Raw genomic sequence first — 20816 nt, forward strand, 5'->3', positions numbered from 1 at the left:
TACAAGATTTGTTCAATATAAAAATATCTTGGAATCTGGCTTGGGGTATTTTGAAGACACAGACGATCACAGTGAAGAGACCAGCTCTAAGCACGATACACAGTTTTATTACAGGTCTTCTTTGTTAGGCAGAAGACAGCTGAGAAGGAAGGTATGGAAGACTTTCTTCCAGAAAATGCTAAGATAGTATTCAATATGACCTCTTAGAAAACACTGTGAAGGGTAAATTCTTAGAAAAAGTGTTTTCATAAGTGGTTTGTCTTTGCTAGAGTGAATGCTAAATGAAAATGTGTAAGAAATCGCAAGTCAATGTCTCATTTGCTCATTTTATTTACTAAACAAGAGGGCAACTGAATTTTTCTACTACACTTCATTCTATAAAATGTACATTTCCTACACTTTCAGAGTTGAAGGGAACTGATTGATAAAGTCTGATAAATTGAGAAGTTATGCCCCCTAAGAATGACTTTGCAAAGTTAAGTTTTATCTGATTATAAGCTCAATATTTAAATCTTAGTGGAGACCTCCAATACAAACTTAAGAAATCCAGCTTTGGAGATGGTAGAAATAAAGTGGATAAAATAAAGATCTCTCCTTGGTATAGTATTTTAAAATTATAGACTATATATTTAAGACTTTTATTTCCCTCGTTTTCTTTTTTTTTTTGAGACAGGGTCTCATTATGTAGTCCAGGCTGGCCTTAAACTCACTGTGTAGCCTGGGCTGGCCTCAAACTTTCAGTGATCCTCCTGCCTCAGCCTCCCAAGTGCTAGGATCACAGGCGTGCGCCACCACACCCGGCTTCCCCCTTTTTCTGTACTCACAAATCAGTAAACATTTTATTAGCAATAAATGCAAATACTACAAAAAAATTTAGATTTTTCTCTACACATTTTTCTCTGTGTCTGTTTCATGAAAGAAGCAAGTATAAAGGAGACAAGCAGCAAAGCAATTGCATTTTTCTTTGAGTTTCAAAAATAAAAAACTGAAATCACTACTTACCTCCATCACTACGAAACCCTTGGTCTCTAATCAAATCCTACAAATAAATGGTAAAGTATATTTATTCAAAGCATACAGTAAGAAAGAGACAGCAACACTGAATTTTCCACTATACGTTAATGGAAATACCTGTCTTAGCATTTCTTCCAAAGAGTATGATATTAGCCAACTAAATTTGGAGCTGAGGCAACACATGCCTATAGTATCAGCACTTAGGAGGCTGAGGCAGGAGGATTGTTGCAAGTTTGAGGCAAGTCTGAACTGCAGTTAAGGCCAGCCTGAACCACACAGTGATACTCTGTCTCAAACAAAACAAAACAACCCCCCAAACCCAAACAAACAAACAAACAAAACTAAATTTTGAAGTACTTGGCAACCTAACCTTATTCTGAAAGGATCATTCATTAGTCCAGATCAAACGTTGAAATTCATTTCAAGCCATTTAAAACCAATGGCTTCAGCAGTCCTTAAAGAAAACACTACTGGCACATATTAAGAGCCATAAAAATGTTCATGCACTTTCATTCTGTAATACCACTTCAAAGAACTTTTCCTAAGGAAATAATTCAGAAGAAAAAAAGTGATATGCACAATGATGTTCCAGGCAACATTATGCATCACACTAAAATATTAGAAATAATTGTTTCCCTATTATAGGCTTTTTGAGATATTATAGTTAAGTCAAGGTGTGCCAATTTAATGAAGTATATTATGCAGTCACCAAAAAATTCTCAAAGCTAAATCATGAAACATGTTTATAACAGAATTTAAAAAATACAAAATTAAAAGTATGCTGAATACCATCACAAAAATATGAGTGCACAAGGACACGCTAATCAAAACAGCTCAAATAAGGGCTTCATTAAAATTTGTCTTCATTATTAATATATAGCTTTAATAACAATGTTGGCAGTGGAGGAGTCTTTCCTGGTAATACAATTTGGATTTGGATAGGCAGAACTTTAGCAGGTATGTTTACTTGACTTGAATGTGTGGTACTGAATGGCCCCAAATGTATAAATGCCTCTAGGCTATTTGCAAACAGGAGTTTTTTTGTTTTTTAAAAACAGGATTTTGCCATGTAGTTGAGGCTGGCATTGAACTCACTCTGTAGCCCAGGCTGGCCTCAAAACTGCAGTAACCCTCCTGAGTACTAGAACTACAGGCAAGTAGCATGACTGCCTGGCCAAACAGACAGCTTTTAGCTTACTGGCTAAAATAAAGAGTACATACTTTACAAGTATATTTCTACCACATTCAATGTGTTACATAAGGACTTCTATATTTTTTACAGCATCAACAAATACTCATATAACTTCAAACAAAGTGGTAGGTATTAGTGGTTGTATGGCTACCAATAAGTACACAATTCTGTGGTTTTGAGTTTGCAATTTCATTTTAAAAAACAGCATAATTCATAATCTCGTCAAATATTTATGAAGATAACAAAATATGTCAATTTTTTTATGTTATTAAGTGATATTGGTGATAAGATTTTTTTTATTGCACCTCTCAGCATGATGGTGCATGCCTGCAATCTTACCTACCACTCGGGAGGCTAAAACAGGAGGATTGCTGCAAGTTTGAAGCCAGTCTACGCTATATAGAGTCCAGACCAGCCAGGACTACAAAGCAAGACCTTAACTCAAAAACAAAGCAAAACAAAGTGAAACAAAAGATTTTTTAATGGTTACCTATAATAAACTACAGAATTTGGTCATTGGTGAAGCAAAGAAATGTCTCAGATTGGAGTCTGAGGAACAGATAGGACTGTAGAAATGCAAATGACCCAGAATGGAAAGGTCATACATACTTTCTCTATTTTTGTCTTTTTCATTTTTATGGGTACCGGGGATCGAACTCATGACTGCCTGCTTGCAAGGCAGGTGCTTATGCATACATACTTTCTTTTTGCCATGCAAGATCTGAAACTCACAACACCCATGGACTGACAAAATTTGGCTTTCTTTATTGTTACAAGGTATTGCTAGTGACAACACATACATACATTTTAATCTCAAATGTGTTCTTAAAGCTTCTTGATAATCTTTTTACTTGTTCTAGGTCAAAAAAGATAACCTAGCATTTCAAAACTGGTTATTTCAAACTATTCCCCACTTTCTTGTATTCTTTTTCTTATATCCCTTCTGTTTAGCAGGACAGAGAGAACAAATTAAATAATGTTCAGTTCTACCTATCTACAAATATTTATACAGCAGTATTAGCTATAATTTCTGTATTGGTTGTAGCTTTTGTTCTGTACCTGACATAAAAGCATTTCAAATTGGGGGCTGGGGATTTAGCTCAGCTGCATAAGCGCCTGCCTTGCAAGCAGGCAGTCGCGAGTTCAATCCCCGGTACTGATAAAAAAAAAGGAAAAAAAAAAGCATTTCAAATCATTGTAAGAGGCAGACATCATCAGCTTCGGGGTTAAGTAATTTGCCCAACATCATAAAGTATGAAAAGAGCGAAGTCCATCTTTTAACTCCCATAACCTCAGAGGGACATCATTTCCAAGTTAAAAGAATTTTACTATACCAATTGTCCTCTGTTTTATTATCTTCAACTCCTCTTCACTGGTTTCTTCCTCTCTAGATACAAGTATCTTGAAGTCTCTTACATTAAAAAACAACCGCTCCTCAACCTTGCATCAAGCTATGGCTCTTCTGTCATGTGTTTTTTGTTTGTTTGCTGTCTTTTTGAGACAGGGTCTTGCTATGCAGTTCAGGATGGTCTTGAACTCACTTTGTAGCCCAAGTTGGCCTTGAACTTGCAAGGCCTCCTGTCTCAGTCTTCTGATTGCTGGGATTACAGGCGTGTGCCATCACGCCTGGCTCTTCTGTCATTCTTTTACAGAAAAGCTTCTATTCTATTTCCTTGCCTGCTTTCCTCTTCCCTAAAATGACTCTCCACCCTCTCGCCTACCCACTTCTGCCCTTGGGGGTAGAATTCTGTGACTTAAGAATGTTAGACAAGTACTCTATCATGGGAGCCATCCCCTGAGCCTAAAATAATATTTTAATTGCCAGAATCAATAGTTATTTCAGGGCTGGGGATTTAGCTCAGTGTTATAAGCACCTGCCTAGCAAGAGTGAAATCATGACTTCAATCCTCAGTAAAAAAAAAAAAAAATTGTTAGTCACTTTAGTCTCAATGACGTGACATCAATTGTCATGTGAAGCCCTTTTTTTCCCTGTGACCTCTGAAACACTACTTTGTCATTGCTATCTGGAGCTAGACTTAGAAGAACTCACGGGGAGACAGAGAACAACAATAGAACCTCAACTGTCAGTGTTCACCACATTGCACTTTCTTGCCTCCTTTCAATTTACATTTTTTCAGTAACATCATTTATATCTATGGCTTCAACTGACACAAATATGCCAATTTGCTTACAAATTTCTCATTTAAGGTCCTTAAATTCAACTGCTATTGGACTTTTAAAGCTGGAAGTCCCACAGGTTTTTGTTTTTTTTACCAGGGATCGAACTAATGACCTTATGCCCGCCAGGTAGGCGCTTATACCACTGAGCTAAATCCCCGGCCTCCCACAGATATGTTAAAGAACATATTTCCAAAATAAAAGCATTTTTGTTGAAATAAATACTGTTTAGGTATCTATGATCCGGAAATCTGAGCATCAAGGTGTACTCCTCTTCCATCACCTCTCACTACTACTGCACAGCATCAGGGGTAACCAAAACAAAGGGAAGCCAGGTTTTAATCACTGAAGCCCATTTTAATCTTTTATCACTACGTGGTTTTGGGTACATTTCTTAATTCTGTAATTTTTTTAACAGTAAAATAAACATAATAGCACTTGAATTTTTATAAGGCTTGGACAAGAAATTGTATTGGGGCCAGAGGTTTAGCTCAGTGGCATAAGCACCTGTCTTGCAAGCAGGCAGTTGTGAGTTCAATTCCCGGTACGGATAAAAAGGAAAAAGACAAAAAAAAAAAAAAAAAAAAAAAAAAAAAAAAAAAAAAAGAAAAAAAAAAAAAAAAGAAATTGTATTAAAGCACTTAGCATGCATAGTACCTGGCACAAAATAAGCACTCATAAATAGTAGCCACTTTTAAGATTCCTAAGCATTTTACCTCTAATTCACTAATTTACTGTCTATTCTTTTCAACTTATTAATTCTGTTGTACCACCAGTGTTACTACTAGAGTTTAAACTTTTATCTTCCATTACCTAGAATATTGCATAAGTCCAAAAACTAAATGTTTTTAGATGTGGTACCCATATGACCTATCCTCCGCGCTCCCACCAAACATTTTTCTAAAATACAGAGCTGACTTTTCTCACTCAGGTGTATTAGACTCCGTACTACTACTACTTTAAGAGACTTTAGAATAATACACAAAGCATTTCAGCCTGTACTTTAGCTAGTTTCATCTTCTGTCATTCACCAACCTTCTTCTGAACCCTAAACTCCTACAATATTGACTATCTATTACACCCATGTAAAGGCACTTCCGCGTCTATGTACTAGTTTTGTAACAAATAGTATTCTTTCCTAATTCCCTATCTAGTATATAAACACTCCTACTCATTTACCTTTTGCAGTCTGGCTTAATGTTATTCCTTCTGCAATATATTTCTAGAACCAATCAGGCTCTTTATTATCCCTTCTCTAAGCTACCATTCTATTTTTGAGATTATTTATATATCTGATCCATTCACTAAACTTTGCCTTCCCAAAGGGTCAAGATCATGTGCTAATTCATCCTTAATTTCTCAATGCTAGCCAACAGTCAAAAATAAATCTTTTTGGTAGAATAATGAGTGACTGAACATAAATGAAATGCTAAAGTTTAAGGGTTATCTTGTTATGAATGGTAAGTCATTGAAAGTTTTGGAACAATGGAATAGATGTTGTTAAAGATGTTATTATAAAATTATTTTGACAACAGCACAAAGAATGGAAATAGAAATCAATAGTGAAAACCACGTGTGTTGGTGTATGCTTGTAATTCCAGCACTTGGGAGGCTGAGGCAAGAGGATTGCTACAAGTTCCAGGTCAGCTGAGGCTACAAAGTGAGTTCAAGGCCAGAGTGGATTGCACACTGAGACCCTGTCTCAACCAACAAACAAACCAACAAACCAAAACAAACAAAAAATTCATAGTGAGAAAAGCATTTAGGAGATACATGTAGTAAGTAGTTCAAGTGAGGAAATGTGGGCTTAAATTAGTGTAGTGATAAACATGAACCAGTATGAAATACACAGGAAAAGGAAAAGATGCTGTTTGGGCACAAGAAGGATGGAAAGACAAGGTACAAAGTGGTATTTTAAAAGTTCAAGCTTAAGAGACCAGGAGAACAGTGGTCACAATCAAAGAAAAAAGAGAATAGTTTAAAAGGCTGTTACTTTCGAAAGTAAAGATGAAGGTTACGCTTTTGGATGTACTGAGACCAGACCTCACCTAAAAATATGGTTGAGTTCTTAGTATTTCACTACCTTTTTATTTCTGTATTTGTTTTTTCCACTTTTTTAATTCCTTTGTACTTGAAGAACCCTATTAGTCAAGGAAAACTGGTACCAGGAAAAAGCTACTTAAAGGAATTGCCTCCCCAAAAGGGAAAATGTTTCACAGTAGAACAACGGGAATGAAGTCTAATTTTGGAATTTATGTTGAAAAATAAAATTTATAATAAAGTTTTTCTTTTATATTCAATAAAATTTAAGTTATACCTTCAACCACATGCTAATTCTTAAACACAGAAGCATGCTTTTATTGGCTTATGACACTAAAAACTGAAATTCTTAATTTCGTATTGATTTTTGATATTTGATAGCACCTCATAACACGTTTCAGAGGACATCATCGGTTCCCCTGAAGATTTCTATCAATCCTTTAGATTTTTAAACCATTTTCTTTTGAAGATAAAACTTTTAGAGATGGTGTTATAAGAAAAAAACTGAAATAACCCTGTAATTTGGTGCCAGTAAAGTATTTATCAGAGAAGACTAAAAGTTTTTCTGATCTGAGATTCATAGAAACCCTAGTTTTAAACTAACTATGATGAATGAAAAATGGCACTTCTTTCTGACTTGTAATGGAAAAAATAAATTTAAAAGATAGACAGATAGATAGACAGATAGAAAAGACATCTAGATATTTTTAGTAGTAGCCACACTAGATACTTACATCAATATTGACAGGTTCTATTGTGTTTATATGCACATTGGGAGCAGATGAGGACCGGTCTCGCTGCCCAAATTGATTTCGATGATCTTCCTCTCCTGGCCGGAAAGGCTGTGGAATTGGAATGGATTTTGAAGGAGATGGGCTGGTGAGAATTGGGGGCCTGGAAAAATCAAGTTATTAGAAGGTAAGATTCAGAGAGACTATATACATTGAGATAATAAATATTTAAAGTGGAAGATTTTCCTGCTTAATATAAATCATTAAAGTAAAGCAGTATTAAGACTGATTTAAATTCTGCTATTGCCCTAAATCCTAACAATAACCTTGTAAGGAGTTTAGCAGTCAGTGCACTTTCCAAAACATTTTAATCTCACCCAGAATTCCTTAGCAAAGGGCACATATTTGACTACCTAATGTAAGAATAAAGACAGCTCTATCAGAATGTAAGAATTTCTCAATAACCACGAAACAGGGTGAAACTGAGGAAGCTGTGAGGCAGGAGGGTCACTGTGAGTTTGGGGCCAGCCGATCTACACAATGAGACCCTGTCTTAAAACAATAGAACAGAACAGAACAGAATAGAATAGAATAGATTTTATGCTAATTTTCCCAAAGACAAGTTACCCGAAATTCTAATTGGAATGATACAGACTTTTACTTTTAGTACATACTTTTTATTTGCATATCAATTGTAAATTGATTCATGTAGTTAAATGAATGCCTACAGTCAAAATTGCCTCCCCCTTTGCTTCAAGTGTTCAGAGAAGTAAAATTATAAACTGGTGTATGGTTCACATAGTGTTGACATGCTTTATTCAGTGACGTTTTGTCACTGTTGAGCTTGCTTTGTTCTTCAAACTTTAACCCACTTCTTTTTCTACTATATATTCCTACCATTCCTATCCAGATCTTCACCCCTCACAAATGTCTTTTTATTTGCTCAACATTATCTTTGCTATATAAAAAGCATCGGTTTAATAAAATAACTTATCTACAACAACTCCTGACAAAGCTGCTTTGCTCAATCAAGCAGAGCCTGCGGGACTATCAGTGATAAGAACACTGATTCTTACCCACAAAACTTCAAGGAATTTCTACATACACACACCTAGAAATTACCTGTGGCTAGTCAGCTGAGGACACTCTTATCCTTTAAAATATACAAAAGGATCTATGTAGAGACTAACTGAATAAAATCGGCTATTTTTTTTCTAACTTTGTCATTTCTTGATATCAGAGGTTACTGCAATAAACATTTTATGGAATGTATTATAAGTATTATGAGACAATATCATTAAAGTAAAACTGGAAAAGGCCTGAATGAATTAGAATTATATAAGACAACTAATAATAATAAGTCTAGTGCAGACAGAAGTGGTAGAAAGTTATTCCTTAGGACGATGACAGAACAGCAAATTGGAACTCCATGCGTAACAGAGGTTGACCCAGAAGCAAGAAAATCATTCAGTGTGATGAATCTCATTATTATAGCTACAGAAAAGATTGGATATATAGTACCAGAAAATGATTTCTGCCTATTACACAAAATCAGAGACTAATACCACCTGGTGGGAAAGGTGTGGCTTGACCCACAGTGTCAATTTATTCAGCAATAAGGGAAAATATAAATAACAATTCTGAAGAACACTTTGAGTTATCAGGACTCTGGTGTATTAAATATATGAACCATGTCCTAATTCCATGCTTACTAACAGCAGTGTTCTGATTATAATAATTTGGTTTCCCATCACTATTTTCCAAAAAATGTGCTGACCCATTTAACGTAAGACCTCTGGCTTATGTAATAGGTATAGTTTTCATTGACATCAATTACTTGGTATTCTGATTTAATCTGTTTTGATTTTTGTTTAAGGCAAATTTATTTAATTACTAATTCTCATAATTTCTGGGAACAGATAAAATTGAGTTTCCACTATGTAAAATTTTTACCAGGACTAAGGCAATTTATAGTCTGCAAAGTAACTTGGCAGTCAGTCTCTGGTACCTTTGGTGAGATAAATTTTTAAGGATCCTAGGCAAGTGTTTTCAAATTGGCACCAAATTAAAAATAAAAAGAATCTTTAATCTCTTCAGTAAATTACTATTAATTTAGATCTCACTTTTAAACTAGAATATTTCAAACTTTTAAAGTAAAGTGATTACTTTTGTTCAGTGACATGCAAATTTTAAATGATTTGTTCTAAATGCATACTTTCTAGCATTTTTAAAAAGTAAAAAAGGAAGTATCTCTTACTTTGAATTCAAAATCAGCATTATATTAAATCTCCAAAATTTTTTGTTACACCCATTAGGATTATTTATATCATGATTATTATAATTTTTATCAGGATTAGTAATAAAATACAAAGTTTTGATTTTTTTTGTGTGTGTGTGTGCAGGGGATCAAACTCATGACCTCATGCCTGCCAGGCAGGTGCTTACACCACTGAGCTAAATCCCCAGCCCTAAGCAGTTTTGATATTGAATGCGACTGATTCTATATGTCTGTCTGTTATGGAAGATGAACCCAGGGCTGTTAAACTAGACTAGATCCTCAATAATTATTCTATTCTATTCTATTAATTTTGACAGGGTCTTGTTCAATTGCCAAGGCTGAACTTGAACTTATGACCCTTCTGCTGCAGCCTCCCAGAAAGCTGGGATTATAGACATGCAATATCATGCATGGCTTGAACATGACTGACTTCTATTATTACAGAGATAATCATATACACTCTGACATAAAAGCATCAGGAAATCAGGATATGGTGGTATAATTCCAGCACTTGGGAGGCTGAGGCAAAAGAACTGCTGTGAGTTTGAGGTCAGCTCAGGCTACAGAGTAAGCTCAAGGCCAAGCTGAACTACATAGAAAAACCCGGGTCTCAAAAACCCAACACAACCCAAAACAAAAACTCTGATCTAGGTTAGTTATGACTAAAACTCATGACAAATGGTTTCTTAGGTAATATTTCTTGACTGGAAGGTATATCTTACACCCTCTTTTTATACCCTCTAGATCGGCCAAGATAATTTCACCATAGTGTTCTGTAACTCTTCTCAGCGAACCCACCATTAGAAAGGGACTATGGTCTACAGAGTCTATCAAGAGAAAAATGTCACAGCCAAAGGATTAATTAAAAACCAAAACAAACATAGTAACATGTTTATTTGATTGCCTAGAAAACACACAACTACACACAACTGATGATACAGCTAGCAAGAACAAAATGACCAGTAGAGGAGATAACGGTTATATTCTGAGAAAAGATGTAGTGGTTGCATTTCTGTTTATTTTTTGAGACAGGGTTTTGCCATGTAGTTCAGGCTGAAATTCACTGTGTAGCCCAGATTGGTCTCGAACTTTCAGTGATCCTCCTCCTGCCTCAGCCCCCTGAGGGTTGGGATTGCAGTTGTGCACTACCATGTCTAGCTTTTATTTTTTGTTTTTCACTATTCTTTAATATAAAAGTCTTCTGTTAACTTTTTTAACCTGTGAGATCTTCAGGAACATTGGCATCACAAAAATTACAGGTCCATGAAAAGTGTCAATTTCTCTTCTAGGATTACATTGTGAAGAGCAGAAGGAAGCAGTGTGAAAACTGACAATAAGAAGTTCTGAAATAAATATTGCTGAAACATTTTTAATCATAAGATTCAAGACATAACATAAATCATAGTGCTTCGAATAGAGTTAGGAAAAAGCAGATCAGTGTAAGCAATTCTCCAAACTAGTAGCACTCCAAACACCAAACAAAGTAGAACTTAACTCATCACTAAGGATCCCTTTTCCTCCTACCTTGCAGCTGAAATACATGATGATTTTGCAATGCCTGTAAAGTCACTGCTTAATCCTCTAATTATGAACACCTGTTCCTCTCTGCACTGCCACTACTCCAGATTGGGACCTCACTGTCTGCCAGTCTTCATAACATTGCCACCTCTCACTTAAGACTTTGCGCCTATAAATCTGTAGTTCACTGTTATATGGTTCTTTCTTTTTTTCTTTTTTTGGTCTTTTTGAGACAGGGTCTCACTATGCAGTTCAGGCTGGACTTGAGCTCACTTTGTAGCACAGGTTGGCCTTGAACTTGCAATGATCCTCCTGCTTCAACCTCCCAAGTGCTGGGATTACAGGTTATTTCTTTAAAATCATTTTCATCAGGCTACTTAATCTGCTTAAAAACCTTTAATTTTTCCACCCTTGTACAAAAAAAATTCTAATACTCTCTGTAACTAAGCTTTACACATGGCACTTCTGAATTCCTACAAGCCTCTCTTTTTTTGGGGTAATGGGAATTGAACTCAGGACCTCGTGCTTGCCAGGGAGGCACTGTGCCATGAACTATATCCCTGGCACAACAAGCCTTTCTCCACTAGCTCTTTATTTATGTCACTTTTCCATCTTTAATCGTTCACACTTTCATATCCTATGTTCACTCAGATTTTAGTTCAGTTCAGATCCCATCTTTTCCACTGTTTTCATGCTTTTTTTCTCTATTTCTTATAAAAATAAAAATTTATAACCTCATCACATAATGCACTACATAAATTATAGCTTATAATTGTAAAGTTTAAAAAATTATTTATAGTCGTTTCCTATGTTCATGCTACTTTTACAAATGGAAGTCACATACTTCTATATCTAATATTATCTAATAAATGATAAACATAAAGTAGTGAGTCAGAATCATATGTTGTTTGAATTTTTTCAGAACTGTTCCTGAAAAGTCTATGCTTTTTGGGGGTGGGGGGCATGTACTGGGAGTTGAATTCATGACCTCACGCTTGCCAGGCAGACACTGTGCCACTGAGCTATATTCCCAACCCCTAGTATATGCTATTTTAATCCCATTTCTGTACCATATACATGTAAATGTCTGAAGTATGTGATAAACTATTTTGGAAAAAAATGCTTAATTTAACAATTCAACTGTTGGGAAGGTTTTCAAATTAACCAAAAGTAAGCAGTTCGAATAGCATATTACTCTACAGCAGGAGTGAAACCATACCCAATGGACTCTGAGGGGGGTGCAGAAGGGGATGATCCAGATGTAAGGGTGGTCTCTGCTAAGGAAGCCTCCTCCTGTGGTATTGGGTGGTGTTCAAAGAACTTGGAGACAAACAGCAAACTGTGAGGCAAAAACAAAACAAAACAAAACAAACCTAACTTGTGTAAAACCCAGAAGCGTCAGTATGACAGAATACATAGTTAATGGAAAAGTAAGGGGTCAAATTTCATTTCCAGAAACAATTGTTAAAACTCGATTAGTTGTATTTTTGTTTAAAGACTTATTAAATCAATTATATTGTACTTTCAAGGCAAGCTCAAACTCTGAAGCTAATTGTTCTCTAGTAAATGTCTACATATTAAGGGGGAAAATCGTGCTTCATGGTTAAAGCATTAGAAGAAGTTAGATTGTTAAGTTAGATCACATCATTATAATTTACTTTAAAGTAGAGAGTTAAATTCTATTTGCTCAAGTAATCAGGAAAAATAAAAAGATCTTAAGAGTAGCAACAATAACATTGACAGAAAAAGAGATTATGACAGCCTCAGTGTAATCTATTAGGAAAACTGGTTTAAAACAAAAAAAAAATTTATAAAGAAACTGAGTACTAAGATTTTATATCTTACTCTCATCTAAACTGAAGGAAGAGGGCTAAAGATGTGTGTGAAGGGAAGATAAACATAATTTACAAAATAACAGGCAGAATCAGACACCCTCATCCACAGCCTAAAATATAGAATAGTCCACTTAATTGAAGTGGACTCTCCTTTTAAAAAGTATCCCAAAGTTATTTCTACTAGGTGTTCTTATTAATTCAAGAAGATCCAAAATATAAATTAAATGTATAGCTGGACTGGAATTACACTTTGGGAGAGAAATGCTGGCTGGACTAGATATTATTATCTGGCCACAGTTTTAAAACTTCTCTGTAACATCTATACTGAAGAAGAAACTTGCTTACTTACAGGACATACTGGTTTCACACTATGAAAGTTTAACTGTAAAATGATTGAAAAGAGGTATTTCTGGACTACTTACTCAAGTTGGTCATAATTAACACACATCACAGGAACCTCTGTACTACAGCGCTGGTGAAATTTATAACCACATGTTTGACAGCGGAAACCCTGGAACAATAGCTTTCGACAAAAGTCACAAAATGCTAAGGTGAAAAAAGTTTTCCGTACCTGCAAAGCAAAATCATCAAAAAGGGTTTCAAAAGTGTGCAAGAATCTCTGAAAATCAACACATTTACTCTCTTGTTTAAATTACAATTTTAAATATATTTATCATAGAACTCACGTAGTACAATACCAAAAAGAGCACTAGAGACTCACGATAGTAGACAGGCTGTCCATTTTTATATCCAAATTAAAAACTTGCTAGTCAAGTTGAAAGACAAAGACTAGGACTTCCGGGAGAATATGGCGGACAGATAACAGCAACTACCGGAGGCTCTCTGAAAAACTAGGCTCAGAAGCCAGGTATGGTGCGGACTAAAGAGACATAAGCAGGTGGAGTTATGCTCTGCTGACTCAGGAACGAACTCGGCTGAGAGAAACCAACTTGGAATGCAGTCCTGGTGCTAAAACAGGAACAGAAAAGCCTCGCTGCTGAGGCTGGACCCCGCGCCATTGGAAGCCGCGATCTGGGTTTCCCGCCGCGCAGTGGCTGGCTGCCTCTACATCAGCTCGGCAAGGAGAGAGACGCACGGAAACTCTGAGAACGGGAGTCTGCGAACGGAGTCGAAAACAGGACGGGCAGGGAGGCATGTTCTGACTTGTGGCGAGGTGAGTGAGAGAAACTGACACTCCACCACAGTTTGACTCCAGTGGACTTTCTGGGCCCGAGCAGTCCTGCGGGAGCAGGGCGCAGTGGCGACTCCAGCCACACATTCCCCTCTCGGGCGGGATTGGTGAAAAGTGCCTGGCCTGCATGACGCTGCCGGCGGACCCCGTAGGCTGGCCCAACTCAGATCCCAGAGCCCGACGGAGGCCGGGTGGGGCGGCCCCGGCGTAGGCTGCCTGGTGCGCAGCGGTGAGTGGGAACACCTAACCGGCGCAATTCTATCAGGCTGTGGCTGACAGGGAGAGAAGCTGGGCCTCTCATATAAGCTTGCATATATAAGGAACAGAGAATATGGGAAGAGGCAGCAACAAGAAAGGCTCCTCGGCCCCCAATTCTGAGAAACAGGCAATAGCGGACACCGCACCAATAGACATAAAGCGCCATATAGAGAGCCTCATAGACCAATTCAGGAATGAAGTTATCAACGACCTGAAGCTAGAAGTATGCAAAATAGTTAGAGAAATGCTAAGCACCACCCAAGAAAAAACAAATGGTGGAATGGAAGAACAGAAAAAGAGGGGAGAATTGTTTGATGGAGAAAACAGGGAAAGCATAGAATACGTGAAGCAGGTTCAAAGGCACTACCAAGAAACTAAGAAGGCTATCGAAGACTGGCATAACAGCTTGAAAGAAACTAAGGACAGACTATCTGAACTGGAGGGCAGACTTGTAATATGGGAGAATGTAATGAAAAACTTCTTAAAAATAACAAAGAAACAAACAGCAATAATACAAAGACAAGAAGATGATAAGAGGATCCATAACTTAAGGATTAAGAACATAAAAGAAGAAGTAGGGACACAAACAAATGAACTACAAAAGCTACTCACAGAAATAATCCAGGAGAATTTTCCTAATTTAGCAAAAGGTAAAGATACTCAGATGTATGAGGCATACAGGACCCGAGCTACCTACAACCCAAACAGAGCAACACCCAGGCATATAATAATAAAAATTCCAGAAATTCAATACAAGAACAGAATATTAAAAGCTGTCAGAGACAAGAAACAGACCACTTACAAGGGAGCACCCATCAGAATTACAGCAGATTTCTCTGCACAAACTATCAAATCACGAAGAGCATGGGGGGAAATAATTCAAGCTTTGAAAGATAATAATCTCCAGCCAAGATTGAGATATCCTGCATAACTGTCCCTAGAAATTGATGGAAAAACAAGGTGATTCCAGGATAAAGAGGAACTGGGGGAATTTGCAACCACCAATTCAACTCTACAGAGATTATTGCAGGATATTCTAAAAAAAAGAAAAATACAAAGAATCCAGAAATAGTGGAGGCCACAACGAATGGAGCAGAGAACAAAGTGAAGAAGACAAACTGACAGCTACTGACAGAGTAAGAGCTCAACAGAAATGAGGCAGAGAAGATTGAATGATAGGGACAGCTATTTTGGAGAAAATGACATCTTAATAGGTAATACTGATTTAGTATCATCTTGTTTTGAAGTCTCATCTAGCTTTTGTCCTTCTGTCTCCAATGGTCCAAATAGGTTGTATCTTACTGGATTTTATTATGTACGACAGTATAAGCAAAAACCTTTTAAAGACAAGGAGATTATACAGAAACCATTGTTCATTTTCTGTTAGTCGATTCTAAATACTCTGTAATGCTGTCATTCTCTTAAATGGTTTTACATTGTTTTGATATACTTAATGCTACAGTATACGAAGTTGTACTCAAGGATTTCAAGGAAAGAGACAATATGGTAACTACTTTTAGGTCAGGATTATCTGGTGGTGAAACACTATTCTGCTTAAATGGTTATGTTTTGATCTGTGCTGTTTCGTTGTTATGCCCTCTTTTATCTCAATCTCCACTCCATTATTTACTTTTTTATTTTTATCCTTTTAATTAAAGGAAAAAAAATAGCAGGATATATTATAGTAACCCACTTTGACTTTCCATTACCTCGATTTAAAGCCCTGTATTACTCTCACCATCTGGTTTTTAACTGATGTTCCCCTATTCTGTTTTGCTGGATAGTACCAGGTTCGAAAATTTAGGTATCAGCTGTGAAGATAATGAGATTCATTATAACGCCCATTCTCATTGACTATTATCTACTTTTGAAGACCTACAATGTCTCCAATGTTTTGGTTTTGTCGGTTTTATTCTTTACTGTTTTGTTCAATTGTATTATAACTAACGATATAGGCAATTCTATTAGAGATAGCGGGAGGCATTATGGTAACCATTGTTGATCACCTTGTATTATGTTTTCACATTATCTATTATGTCCACCCTTTTGACTTGACCGATTCTGTTCTGTTATGTCACATTTGGTTTTACTCTCTTCCAAAAAAGTAATAAGAACCGTGGGAGCAATAAAACCCAAAATGTGTAATAGTCATTGTACAAAAGAGAGGAAAAGAAAGTGCTCTAAACTATATAACTGCATGTATATTTAAGTGTATAAGATAGAAAATGATATCACAGAGTTTTATTGGATCATTGAACAGAACTGTTTGCAGTATCATTGATGGAATGTCCACTTTACAAGCTTTAATTTTGTGACTTGAACAATTATTTCTAAGATGACAATATGTAATCCATTAACTAGTGATTTCCTACTGTTCATTTTTTTTCTGCAAATCTGTATAACTTGTACCCTTTCTCTGCTTTTTTTTCCTTTTCTCCTTAAATAAAATAAAAAAAAATAAATTACGAAAGACAAAGACTAGCAACTGACTTCAAGCTAGAAAACATAAAAGCAGAAAAGAAAGGAATACACGGGGGAAGGAAGATGAAAAATAGGGAATGATTTAATTTATTGTATAATAAGGAATAATTGGCACTGGTGGAACAAGAAATAAAGATACACTTGTATTATTCATGAGCTGGGCATAGTGGTGTATGCCTGTAATCCCAGCACACAGAAGGCTGAGACAGGAGGATCAGTGTGAGTTCAGGGTCAGCCTGGGGCATAAAGTTGGTTCAAGGTCAGCCTGAACTGCAAAGCCAGACACTCTTATGAAGACAAAAAAAAAGAGTTATGAAGGTCTCCAACAGATGGCTTTCAGTCAAGCCAAGTGTGATAGCACATGCCTATAATCCCAGCACTCTTCTGGGAGGCTTGAGGCAGGAGGATTGCAAGTCTGACACCAACCTGAGAAACTTAGTGACTTAGCAAGCCACTGTCTCAAAATAAAAAATTTCTAAGAGGATGAAGATGTAGCTTAGTGTGAAGGCTCTGCACTCAACCCCCAGTAACATAAATATAGAAATAAAAAAAATTGGTAGGGAAGGGTTTTAATGCTACAAATAAGAAAGATTCTTCAAGGAATCCATAATCAATATTGGATGACTAAAGTTGACAAAGCAAGAAATTTTAGGGAAAATACATTGGGAGGCTGAGGCAGGAGGATCACTATGAGTAAACCAACCTGAATTATACAGAGTCCCTGTCTCAGAAAGAAAGAAAGAAAGAAAGAAAGAAAGAAAGAAAGGTGACAGAATCAAAAACCCTCATCTGTGGTCCAAAAATATAATGGTTCACAATTGAAACGACACTCCTTCCAAAAATTATCCAAATGTAACTTTGCTAAGTGGAGGATCGTTATTAATTAAAAGAGAATCTCCATATTAAATGCATAGCTGAACCAGAACTATAGTTATGAAGAGCAATGATGGCTATACTGCGTTGCTTTCTAACTGTAACTGTAAAAACTTTTAACGTACTAGACAGAACTCATTACCAGACTTGAAAAATATTTATTTCATATTATCAAAATTTAATTGTAAAATGGTAAAGAGAAGAGTTTATTATTTCTTCAAGTTGGTTATAAAACACAGTATTAGAAGGGGCTGGGGATTTAGCTCAGCGGCGTAAGTGCCTGCCTTGCAAGCAGGCAGTCATGAGTTCGATCCCTGGTACCGGTAAAAATACAAAAATACAAAACAAAAACAAAACAACAACAACAAAAAAAACCCCACAGTATTAGAAACAATACTGGTAAAATTTATAATCAGCATTAGAACCAGCAGGGATGGTACAATAGATAATTATTCATTATAAATTCCTCTGTACTATTTTTTAAAAGCATTTCTGAACTATTTGGATAAACTATAAAAATATTTATAGAAAGTAAGACTAATAAGTAATTGTATGAAAATCAGAACAGGAATACTAGGATAAGGGAAAGAAAAATCATCTGAAGACAATAAAAGCTACTTTTAACAAAATATCAATTTTGTTAGAGGATCAGAATATCCAGGCTGGGCTAGGGATTTAGCTCAGCAGCCTAAGTGCCTGCCTGACAAGTGCAAGGTTGTAAGTTTGATCCCCGGTACAACAACAACAACAACAACAAAAAAGAATATTCAGAATATCAAACCTTATTCGTTAACATCTATGTGAAACTTAAAAGACAACCCGTAAAATTTCCATGTCAAAGACAAATGATCATATAAACTGAACTATGCAGAGAGACTCTATCTAACCAAACCCAGAAAGTATTTAAAATGTACTTGTTCTGGAGAAAGAAAGAAATTTAATACGCAGAACAATGTAAGACAGCGAATAAAGAAATACCAAACTCTTAATGGTGGTTATTTTTTTAGTGTTGAGGAGACAACTGTCTTCAACTTCAAATCAACTGATTTCTGTTTCATTCTTTGTTGTATAATCTCAATCATCTCAATTTTTCAAAGATTCAATCACAAACAGTAGTCATAAATAAATATATTTTAGGGCCCTGGATATAGATCCGTGGCACAAGTGCCTGCCTGGCAAGTGTGAGGTCATGAGTTCAATCTCCAGTACAAAAAAACCCCACCAAAAACCATATATCCCAATATACTTGTATTTATAACATTTACCCCAATTATATTAATGGACATTAGAATTTTCTAACCTGTTCTATTACATGGACATGTTTTTCATGAAACAAGAAATTGATTTAAACACCAAAACTCTACTTTCATCACACATATTTAACAGAAAAAAGCAGTTACTAAAAATGTTTCATCAAGAAAATTACATCCTGACAGTGCATTCTGCCTTTTTTCAGTATATTTATGTAGCTTTTAAGTGGTATTTTTCTTCTCCCTTTTTTCTATGTATCACTTTCAGGGTACACGAAAAAGGCAAATGCTCGTCTTCTTTTCCTTTTCCACTTGTCTCTGATTGTATAAGAAATGAAAAAATACCTTCTTTAATATTTTTATGTGGCTGCCACCAAACCACATATTTTTTACACTGCTAGCAGAATCTCAGGAAACAGCAAAGAAAGACATAAAATGGAGCTAGGTATGGAGGCATGCACCTGTAATCCCAGCACTAGGGAGGCTGAGAAAGGAGGGACTGCTGTGAGTTTGAGGCCTGCCTGGGCTATAGAAGTAAGTTCAAGGCCAGTCAGAGCTACATAGCAAGACCTTGTCTCAAAAAACAAACAAAAAAGCCATAGCATGTTTTCACAGGTTTCTATTTCTCATTCATCTTGTCTTCTCCTACCCTATTTGTACTCTCTTAATAACTGCTTCAGCTGCAGGAAGCCCTCAATTTCTCTTTCTTAATTTACTCAACTGCCTGCCTTCCCTGCCACTGACCTGTGTTTTAAAACTATGTGTAGCTTGTTGGGCACCGACATAACAGAGAAAAGAGAGAACAGGAATAGGGGAAAACATACAGAAGCAGAGAAAAGAGCAAAACTTCTGAGGGGGAGAAAATATGTGGGTACGCATTGCATTTGAGTATAAATTTGAAATAACATATACTTTACAGGATACATTTGTCAGTAAAGGTATGCCTAGAAGTTATGTTTAGCCTAGAACTTGAGTATATCTAAACATGTGGAGTAAAATACAGGGAAACTCCATGTTGGTGGCACTTAGCTTATGCGAGGTTCTACCAAATGAAAACCCAGCTACTCTCTGTTCGTTCTTCCATCACCCTATGCTTCAGAAACACACACAAGTGTGTCGGTATGTATGCAGAAAGATTCTGCTTAGTTCTATAGCAACAGATTTATAAAAAAAATATTTAAAATAATTAATATATCACATCTCTCCCCCTTTTGTTTTGTACCAGGAATTTAACTCGCAACCTCACCTGCCAAGCAGGTGCTGTGCTGTTGAGCTACATCCCCAACTTTCTCTCTCTCCTTTCCTCCCTCCCTCCCTCTCCCTTTCTCTCTTTGGTTTTTCAAGACAGAATTCTTACTATGTGTGGTTCAGGCTACCTCAAACTCAAGGCAATCCCCCTATCTCAGCCTCCTAGGTGCTGAGATTACAGGTGTGTGCCCATTTTTTTTCCTATTCTTTTTTTTTGTACCAGGGATCAAACTCACGACTGTGTGCTTGCAAGGCAGGCACTTATGATGCTGAGCTAAATCCCCAGCTTTCCTATTCTTTTATAACAGGCTAACTTAATTAGTCAGATGTACTGACAGGATGAAGCCCGTGATATCAGAAAGTGTGGAATATCACACAATATGACTCACTTTTTCCCTTAAGGGAAAGGAATGGAAAAATAATGGAAGGAAGAAAGAAAAGACAAAAAGAAGAAAACTGAATTTATAGGTACAAGTATAAGTTTGCGTATACCAAAAAAAAAAAAAGTCTATAAAATTAAAAAAAAAAAAGTCTGAAAGACTAATCTATTAACCTATACAAATGGTGACCGCTAAGCAAGGAAATTTTTTTTTACTTGATATACTTTTATACCATTCCAATTTGTCTTCTTTTAATAACAGATATGTATTGATCTTTTTAAGTTAGAAAGAAAATATAAGGATTAAAACTCTTTAAGTAAAAGATTATAAAGAACAAAATTAATTTTC

The 20816-nt window shown here is 36.2% G+C and overlaps 1 protein-coding gene across 14 annotated transcripts in view; it reads right to left on the minus strand.

The window, feature by feature from the left end:
• The window catches only part of Braf (B-Raf proto-oncogene, serine/threonine kinase), a 199865-nt gene that overhangs the window by 74280 nt on the left and 104769 nt on the right, over positions 1–20816 (minus strand). For all 14 annotated transcript variants that reach the window (XR_010048076.1, XM_063250605.1, XM_063250595.1 and 11 more), the window contains 4 exons: positions 13209–13357; positions 12171–12290; positions 7159–7318; positions 1003–1039 (listed from right to left, as the gene is read on the minus strand). Coding sequence is in view for 13 of the 14 variants with exons in the window: in XM_063250605.1 (XP_063106675.1) it covers positions 1003–1039; positions 7159–7318; positions 12171–12290; positions 13209–13357 (466 nt within the window). In the remaining variant the exon portion in view is untranslated. The remainder of the gene's footprint in view (positions 1–1002; positions 1040–7158; positions 7319–12170; positions 12291–13208; positions 13358–20816) is intronic.

Source organism: Cavia porcellus, unplaced genomic scaffold (assembly GCF_034190915.1).
Source record: "Cavia porcellus strain 051 isolate PalLab524CR breed Dunkin Hartley unplaced genomic scaffold, mCavPor4.1 scaffold_6, whole genome shotgun sequence".
Lineage (NCBI taxonomy): Eukaryota > Metazoa > Chordata > Mammalia > Rodentia > Caviidae > Cavia > Cavia porcellus.